Below are 10,047 nucleotides of genomic sequence, written 5' to 3' on the forward strand. Positions count from 1 at the left end.
TAAATGGTTAAAAAAGAGGCAGAACCAGACTTTGTGTTGTTCTGCTACACAAACAATTAACCAATGTTATAGTGATACATGTGGGGATTTATTTGGCTGGAGTCAAATTTTAACAAGTTAAACATACGTTTGAGGACAGGATATAGTTTTGTTGTGGTTGTAGAAAGTCAGAAGACAGTCAGCTCTGTCCCTCAATTTGTTTTAAGGCCCCGGAAAACCACCCAGCCACATGCAGGCCCTCAGCAATGGATACATGAACATTATTCTTTCCAAGACTGTATTGTAATGACTTTAATACATGCTGCTGTTTGTTTTGGAAATTGTGGATTTATGTGAGGTGTATCAATCATATGCGCTGTCCATGGTGCTGAAACTTATACTCTGTCCTCTGTAGAGCCAAACATTCCTGCATTTGTCTCAGATCTGTTGTCCCTTCTGGAGACATTTGTAGCAACGAGAGTTATAACTTAGTCAGTATCATAAAGTATCAGATATTGAAATGCATCCTGAATACAAAAAACCCTGATGGCATGTTTCATATAGATCTGCAAACACAATGAAGACAATTTGTATCGTTCTTATTGCTCACCAGTAAAATAATTTTACATACACTCAGATATTGACACGTCTAACAAACGCCAGTGGAATCCTTAAATCCGGGAGTGATGGAATGAGAAGAGGATTTAATCTCTCACCATATGATGGATTGATAAGATAGTTTTTATAAATAATTAAACATCTCAGATGTTACCCAATGTAGATTAGAGGTTTTGTTACATGCTGTCCTTTGCAGTCTGATTGCGCCAGTGCTGGCACACAAGCGCTCTTGTTTTTGTGGTGAGTGAAGAACTTCTGGCGACGTGCTTTAGTGGAGCCGGTCTGCATTGCGTCGAAACCCCTCCAACTCCTCCTCCTCCTCATTCTCCTGCTGCCTTTCCTCCTCTCTCCTCTCCCCTCCTCTCTTTTCCTCACCTCCCCTGCACTTGCATGTAAAATGCACAGAAAAACTTGCTTAACATTGTGGATAAAACATCTGGACATCGCTGCTGCACTTGACTCTCTCAACTATCCGTTGTGGTTTCTTTTATTCTGCTCTCCGAGCCGCGCTGAAACACATTCTGCCCGTCATCCTGTCGCAAAAAGCAGCAGGTTTCTGCTGATGTAGTGTTGTCTGGAAATGCCACGGGCTTGCTTATTGCCCCTTAATGTATCGCCCCCCTGAATTGCAGCGCAAGATTTTTTTTCCTGCGGTATAGGCTGTAAGCTATCTACACCACCGTGCCGCCGTGCAAGCAACTACCGACGCTGCAGCTTTGCCTTTCTCTCTTTTCGCTCATGTTTCATCTCTGGCTATCCTTGGTAGACTCACCTGATTTTCATTTTGTCTTATCTAATCTTGCTTTATTATCGTCTAAAGACATCTTGAGGCACTTTGTGGCGGACACAGTTAGGATGGCGATGAGCACAGTAAGGCTCTAGGCTTTATTTTTGGTAGGTGCAATGTAAAGTTGCCACATGACGCCCACTGCTGCCCTGCCGTTGGATGATTTTACTCGAGGATAACAGCATCCAAGACCTTCCAAGATCAGCCCACGGTGAGCCTCGAAACTGCTGACTTATACAATAATGATATCGGTTAGATCATTTTCTTTTCAACAGCTGCTGTTGATGCGAAGATCATACAAAACTACTGTATTGTTTTTCAATCTTGCAGATGCATTTTTGCCCTGCAGTAGGCCTGATGTAAGCATGTAAAAACATCAGTTGGTGTGATATAATTATCAGATGTCATGCGAGAAGATGTTATTTAGGATGCTTGGAGAAGCGTAGGATACATCGTTCATTACATAGAGCCACAGCATTTACGTGTTAAACTTAAGAAAACATCCATACAGAAATATCATACGAGTGTATCCGTAAAAACAGGATACAAAAATACCCATAGAATCACCTATATAAAGATATAGAAAATACAGTGTAGTAGAAGAAAATCTGAAAGTTTATAATTGTCCATATTAGAGAAATGTCGTATAAATTCCTCATTTGGGTAGTGTTTATTTTTTTTAACTTTACTAGCCTACTGGTTTATGGCACTAATTGCAGGTTGAAAGAATTAAATAAATAAATAACTGCAAAAAATGCTGAGGCAGCAATATCTTGCCTGTTTGATCCCATTATTCTCTCTCTCTCTCTCTCTCTCTCTCTCTTTCTCTCTCTTTCTCTCTCTATCTCTCTCTCTAAGTGACAGAGGCAGCAGTAACAACAGCAGCAGATGCACTGGCGAGCAGCAATGGTCAAGTCAGCGAGAACCGCAGTAGAGCTGCACTGAGGCAAAGCAGCCAACCAGCCCTCTCATATCTGGGGACGTCTCCAACAATTTAAGGGGTGTGGGAAGCTGATGAGTGGAAAATTTGCCCCGAACCTGAATGCCTGCTCAGTCAGACTAACCGGGATCCCAACAAAACTCCTCCTACTCATCCCCCTCCACCTCCTCCCAAAATGACTGTGGTAGCAGGAGATAACATGGACGATACCTCGGCTGTCCCGGGCCACCCTCAGGACACCTACCCCCCAGACCACAATGACCATGAATGCTGCGAGAGGGTGGTCATCAACATAGCCGGTCTTCGGTTTGAGACGCAGTTGAAAACTCTCTCCCAGTTTCCAGAGACGTTGCTTGGCAACCCCAAAAAGCGGATGCAGTACTTTGACCCTCTGAGAAATGAGTACTTCTTCGACAGAAACCGCCCCAGCTTTGATGCCATCCTCTATTACTATCAGTCTGGCGGTCGGCTGAGAAGACCAGTGAATGTCCCTTTGGATATGTTCTCAGAAGAAATCAAATTTTACGAGCTGGGAGTGGATGCAATGGAGAAGTTTCGTGAGGACGAGGGTTTCATCAGGGAGGAAGAGCGTCCTTTACCTGAGAAGGAGTTCCAGCGTCAGATTTGGCTTCTCTTCGAGCACCCGGAAAGCTCAGGCCCTGCGAGAGGGATTGCCATAGTGTCTGTGATGGTAATCCTGATTTCAATAGTCATATTTTGCTTAGAAACTTTACCACAGCTGAAACAAGACACAATTGGTCGAATGATAGCAGTTGGTAACACTACTGTTTATTATAAGCCAAATATCCTCACTGACCCCTTCTTCCTTATTGAGACTCTCTGTATAATCTGGTTCTCCTTTGAGTTGATTGTACGCTTTCTGGCGTGCCCCAGCAAACCAGCCTTCTTCAAGAACATGATGAACATGATCGACATAGTGGCTATCATCCCTTACTTCATTACACTAGGCACCGAGCTGGCCGAAGACCCAGAAAAAGAGGGGGTGGGGGAGCAGGCAACATCTCTGGCCATACTCAGGGTGATCCGTCTGGTCAGGGTGTTTAGGATCTTCAAGCTGTCACGACACTCCAAAGGACTGCAGATTTTGGGGCAGACTCTCAAGGCCAGCATGCGAGAGCTCGGATTGCTGATCTTCTTTCTGTTCATTGGAGTCATCTTGTTTTCCAGTGCTGTCTACTTTGCTGAGGCAGAGGAGGAAGGATCCTGCTTTGGCAGCATCCCGGATGCATTTTGGTGGGCTGTTGTGTCTATGACAACTGTGGGCTATGGGGACATGGTCCCCATCAGTATAGGAGGCAAAATTGTAGGATCTCTGTGCGCCATCGCTGGAGTGTTGACAATTGCCCTCCCAGTGCCTGTTATTGTGTCCAACTTCAATTACTTCTACCACAGGGAGACCGAGGGAGAAGAGCAGGCCCAGCTGCTCAACGTCAGCAATCCCAACATCCCCTCTGAAACCAACTCCAGCCGCCGTAGTTCATCCACCGTCAGCAAGTCAGAGTACATGGAGATTGATGGAGACATAAACAATAGCATTGACAACTTTAGGGAGGCAAACCTCAGAACTGGCAATTGCACTATAGCTAACCAAAACTGTGTAAATAAAAGCAAGCTGCTTACAGATGTTTAGACACTAGTCAGTATTGTTGGGATCTCTATGGGACTATCGTATGTGGAGTAGACCATCAGTTAGGAATGCTTTATTAAACTCCCCAAAGCGCTGTATGCCATTAGGCCTACAAATATGCTCAGCTATATAGAAAGGAAACAGAAAAATCAACGCTCTTAGAGAATATGACAGGTAGATAGAATAATTAATTCTTCTGTTCCTACAAATATATAGGTACATCAAAAAGAAAACGTCAACTATTACGCATATACACAGCTCCCTGGAGGATGCAGCGCACACACTGTCCTGTCAGATGACGGTGTGATTTTCAAATCTTATGCATGGAGTACAAATAACATTTCAGCAAGTTGCACAATGTACCAGAAAAGTCTGCAGAGACATGCAAGCACCTGCAGCCAAGTGGTAAGCACCCAGAAGTTAGGTGACCCCTGCTCCCTCCTCATCGCCCCTCTCTCTTCTCTCCCTACAAAGGAGATCTACTATTCAGCAAAGCACCTTATGGGAGGAAGACTGATCTCTCTTGTTTGGATGTAAACAGATGGTGATCTACTCGCTTCACAGACATCCGCAATGCTGCTGTTTTCCAGCAGATGCTGTAATTATGATATCACCAAGTGATTCAATGCCATACCCTTTAGATGCAACACAGCACAATGTTAAAGTGAGCTTCACACGAGCATGATTAGAGACTTTCCATTTTGATATCAGCATGCACGAGACATATCTCACATAATGGAAAGGATGTTCTTTCGGATACCTGGCTCCATCCCCTCCTTCTCATCTGTTTTCATACAAGTGCACTGGATGAGTTTTTAATTTGAAATGCCAATAATTTAGAAGTATAGAAATTGAATGTTAAATCTTAAGGGAACAGTACATAAATGAGATCTTAGCATGAAAAAAGTTACCTGCATTATGGTCTATCAACTAAGGTACTTTTGTACCCTGGTATATTTAATGCATGACATGAGTATTCAGCTTGTTGCAATTCAGGCACTCTGCAGTGCCCTATTGTCAGGGAAGCTAAAGAAATAAAATTCTGGATGTTTCCGAATTGCGATCAAATATTTCAAAACCCACCTTGAGGATGCAGAGTTTCTAATTTAAAAATAGTCAAAGATACCAAATAAATATTATCAAAAATGCATATAATTATAATAAGCACCAATTACAGTATTACATCAATAGTGCAGTGCATGGACCTTCTTTTACCAAGAAAAGTTAACATATCATTAGTCATGCTTCCATTTCCACGTCACATTTGAGTACATATTGGTCTGGAATCCAGTAAAAAAAGGATCAATACCAAATTTCACTTCATATTACAGAGAATTATTCAGACATTAGTTGCTAGTGCCTTTATCCCTTTCACCAACAGGACCAGTGAAAGTGCCTATGTGCACAGTGGGATTTGTTAGGTTGAGCAGAGATGGTTTACCTTGTGTTTTAGTGTTGATAAACTGTTGGTCACGATGTTAATGATGCCAGATGAACAAGGTTGAAACAGCACGTGATTGTGGTCAAAAAACTAACAAAAGATGATCCATGGTTGATATGCACAACCCAGTTTTCATGCTGTCATGCACTTAATTATGCCCTTAAGCAGCAATGTATTGTACTCTGCATGTTTACCAATCCAATTGAAAAGGGAATATTCATAAGTTTTAAACATATTGTATTTATATCTATTGTTTTTGTTTGTGCACCATGCATCTTTTCAGGGTCTCTACCTCAGTGAGGTCATTGCAAACTTGCTGCAGAGCTGCAAGCTTCAATGCAGGGCTTCCTATACCATAATGCAAAATGGAACCTTAAGTGTAAACTGCAGTCATGCAACATTGAATGTGAGAATCCCAAAGTATAGCCTTTACACAAGCACTTAGGACAAATAGTATACCACTAACCCCGCTCCTTTCATTCGTTTAAAGCTACGCACAATCAGAACATTCATTTGTAGAGATTGCTTGACTCTCCTAACAGGATGAGATTGACTGTTTTATATGTTGGTTTCTTTGAAACAATGGTATCTAAAGTTGTGCTGCTTGAATGTGTTTCAACACATGCGTGTATAAGACAGTGTAAACATTGTTATAGTTTTAAATCCTGCTATCTTTGGGCATTATGATGCACAGCAAAGTGCAGCCTGTTTTTTTGCATATCATTTTGTTCTGTTGCTTGAAACATTTTTTGATAGTGAGATTTGTTTACATATTTTTGCTGCCTGGAAGGAGATGATGGGGGCAAAAAACATCAAACACCATAATGTTTCTTGGCATATTGTTCCAGACAGACTAACTGCAGATTGGACAAATTGTAATGACTACTTGAAACTCCCCAGCTACTGTACAGCTATACACTCAGTAATGAGATGAAATTACCCAAATAATAGTTAGACTTTGTAATGTATGGTACGCTGTTTTTTTTTAAATTTAGCACTCTCCTGACAAGGTCCTTTGAAAAAGAAGCTACACTGCAGTGCTACTTGAATGTCATGTAATTGTTTATGTCGGTGCAATGGCTATCCTTTGTGGTGCTAGTACAGGAGTACCATTGTTGTCTTGTTCCCATCACATGTTATTTTGGACAAGACTTTTATCATTCTCTAATTCTTGTTATTGTTTTTTTATTGGTGGCTGGTTGGTTAGTTTTAGGGCACTATCTGTCATTTTATTTGGATGATCTTTGTACTGTACCACTGAAGAGTGTCTGCCTCAGGCGAGGTACAATTTCAAGAGCCTTGCTAGATGTCAGTAACTTCTCATGAGACCAAAAAAGATACACATTTGTGTCAGGGATCTTCAATTAGGGTTTCTCATACAGAAGGACATCAATAATACCCAATACTATATATTATAACGCTATATATAGATACAAGGAAATTCTCATTAATGCCGCTATCAGGAAATTGTTCGCTTTGTTAATGAGTTTCTTGTACGACTGATGCTTGAAAGTAGTGGTGTATGTAACATGTCCTGCAGGACAATACAAATGATACTCTTCACATTAGCAGTGCTGCGAGGGAATGTTTGGATGGTGCTATGCATTCAATTACCCAACAGAAACATGCATTCTTAACAGCAATAGAAAGACAGATAACCTGTTTCTTAAATGCTTTTTGTAAAAAATAGGAAAACAAATCTATTTTGAATGTCAGAGAAACTGCGATCACTTGACAGATAACTCACAACAGGGCTGTTTATGTACCAACCTCTTACCCTCTGTTCTGTGATTTTGTAAGGTCAGTAGAGTCCAATGTAGAAGGTGACATTTTATTGAAAGAAATCTGTGAGAAGTCTAAATATAGGCTTTGTAAACGTGGCGGTCCCTATTTACCACCCAGGTCAGACTGGAGTTGTTTTGCAGTCAGGATCAAAGCATGCTGAAGGGTTCAGTCGAACCTATAACACAGTCCCAAAGGAACAGCCCATAATGCACTTAGAGAGGATCTATGGCTATATCGTCAGTTCACTGAACTGATCAGCTGTGTGAGTGAAAGTCAGAGATAGTGCCTAAATTGTTTTACATATTAATTTGTTTAGCTTATTGTTAGATGTTAATGCTTCTGCAAACAAACACAAGTGAGAAGATCTAAAAAAAAAAATGATGTCATTAACATAATTAAACTATAAGAAAAAACATGAAATGTCATGAGAACAAAATGCAATTTAGCTACAATAACATAGAGAAAAAGTAACCACTATATACTGCAATTACGTATGAATTTCTTTAATAATGTGTTTTTATTTTCCTTTTTTTGGTACACTGTAACATGACTGATTTAGGTAGAACATGCCATATACTGAAATATCAAAGACAAAATGTTCCTCTGGAAAGCCAAGTTAAGAAAACTACTGTATTATGATCAATTGCTATAAACGAATTGATATGGACAAGAATTGTACTATTATAAAGAAAAAACTGTGTGGTTTGTCTTCTTGGTTTTAAGTTAAAAAACAAAACAAGATTTATTAAAACACCATGTTCACATTCTTCCAATCTACAATGCTACAATGTATCTCTACAGAAACCTACTAATCACAAAAAACTGCATGGTCAATGGAAGACTGCATGAGTTTTGCCTTTCAAACTATGGATCAACTATAATACATAGTTGCATCATTTAAAAATAAGAAACCCTTGCTTTCATCTGCACCAAGGCTTCCTGTAAGGCCCTGTTCAGAAGTTGTTGTGTTGTGAAACGTGTCCTCCACTGGATTTCTTAAAAGCACCTTAGCGCTGACCTCATTACTAAGACAGCGTTGGGTATGCGAGCCGTTTTCAGCGTGTTTGTAATTTTCAGGTTGTGCTCGCTAGGCTCTGAATGTGAGGTCAGGCATTAAGGGCTATTTTCTCAAACTTTATCTCTATTCTAAGACAGAAATGCTTTTCCAAGTGACATTTTTCCCATTGTCATCTCTGTCTAGACTGTAGTGATACTGTGTTGTGGAAACGTGCCCATCATGTCTAAACAGGGCCTGTACCACACACCCTCATCTGCACTACATTGGTTTTAAGGCATTCTTGTTCGCTAAAGGTGTTGATGTTGGACTTCTTTCTGCCTGCTGAGGAGGCACTTAACAGGATCAAATGATGGGACGTTGTGTACCTCACTCGCCAAAGGTGATTATTGATGAGAAGGTCTTGTATGCGTTAGAAGTGGCTATGAGTTTGTCTTTCCTGTCAAGAATGCACACTTAATCGCTTGTAGGGAAGCATTGGAGCAAACCGCAAAAATAACTGATTAATTATTCTGCTCTTCTTTTCATCCTCAAGCAAACCAAACTCTGATTGTGTTATCTAATCTAGCTGTCATTGTCATGTCGTGTTTACCAAGGGTTATGCTACAATGTGTTCAGTTTGTCAGATGATGACAAAGGCATGGTCTGTGATCTATGCAAGGATTATTTGTTTTTGTTCTTTTCTTAAATCACTTATGATTTCATCTTACATTAACTTAAATAAATTTTTAAGTATCTGCTGGTGTATTCTCATTTCGGCTCGGGATGGGTGTGTATATCTACACTACAGACCTGCACAAAAATCTACATAAATCAAATCATCTGCAGAAAAATGCTGCAGTGTGCAAGAGTTTTAGGTCTCAATCTTAACGTGTCCTACCATTGTATTACAATACCCTCTGACTGAAGTCATTAGCAGTGATTCACGGGGCTGAGGTAATGGTTACACACTAATCCTCCTGTCCCAGGGGAAGCCCACTTACCTTTGTCATTACCTGCGAGTTGTTACACACCTCAGGGGCCTTAAGAGCTCCCTTCCATTCTCTGCTTCTTTCACATGCTTAAATCCATCACAGCGTGACTCTGAGGGGTTGTGCATTTGCTAAGTGCGGGATTTAAAGTTATTACGGCTGCAACTTACATTTATTAAAAATAGTGATACATGCCCATCAAAATGCCCAAAGCCCAAGGTGAGGTCTTCAAACGGCTTGTTTGGTCATTCAGTGTACTATAACATAAGACAAATAAATGCTGTGAATCCTTACATTTGAGAAGCTTGTACAAGAGAATTTGGTGTTTTTTGCTTTAAAATTTATTAAAATATAAATTGAGTATCAAAATAGGTGTTTCAGAGTAGGTTTTGAAATGCTCAGTTAAGTTTTTGTAATCCATCTATTTAAAATATAACCTTTTCAAGCATATTCTTAAACATTTTGTGTCTAAAAGTGTGATCTATGAAATGATTTAAAATCAAATCATAAACAGTGATAAATATCTTTAAAACAGCAAACAAACAAACAAACACAACCAATCATAGAACTGTCAAGCGATAATACAAGGAAGTGGGCGCAATTTTTGGGCTTTGAAAATAATGAATGCCAACTTCTGTCCTGTGATGGCGTGAAGCTGAATATTTGTGGAGTTGATAGGACAGCAGAGGCATCACGCTGAATGCTGCAGCTCATCTGTCTCTCTCTCTATCTGTCCATCTGTGTCTCTCTGTCTCTTTCTCTCAGTTTCTCTGTCCGCCGCAGGCTCTCTGTTGTTTGCAGCCCGGCTCTGTGTTTGCTGTTTGGTGACCTTAACAGAAGTAAGCCTCTTCTGCTTCCTTGTC

The 10,047-nt window shown here is 40.4% G+C and overlaps 1 protein-coding gene across 1 annotated transcript; it reads left to right on the forward strand.

The window, feature by feature from the left end:
• Positions 1–632: 632 nt before the first annotated feature.
• On the forward strand, positions 633–8,950 carry kcna1a (potassium voltage-gated channel, shaker-related subfamily, member 1a). The gene is made up of 3 exons (XM_034879729.1): positions 633–1,595; positions 2,243–2,426; positions 2,464–8,950. The coding sequence occupies exon 3, from the start codon at positions 2,500–2,502 to the stop codon at positions 3,973–3,975; it is 1,476 nt and encodes a 491-aa protein (XP_034735620.1). The 5' UTR covers positions 633–1,595; positions 2,243–2,426; positions 2,464–2,499; the 3' UTR covers positions 3,976–8,950.
• The last annotated feature ends 1,097 nt before the right edge of the window (positions 8,951–10,047 follow it).

The sequence above is a fragment of the Etheostoma cragini genome, chromosome 8 (assembly GCF_013103735.1).
Source record: "Etheostoma cragini isolate CJK2018 chromosome 8, CSU_Ecrag_1.0, whole genome shotgun sequence".
NCBI lineage: Eukaryota > Metazoa > Chordata > Actinopteri > Perciformes > Percidae > Etheostoma > Etheostoma cragini.

What these genes read in the sequence shown, in the direction of transcription:
- kcna1a (XM_034879729.1), top strand. Translation starts at nt 2,500, where the DNA reads ATGACTGTGGTAGCAGGAGATAACATGGACGATACCTCGGCTGTCCCG.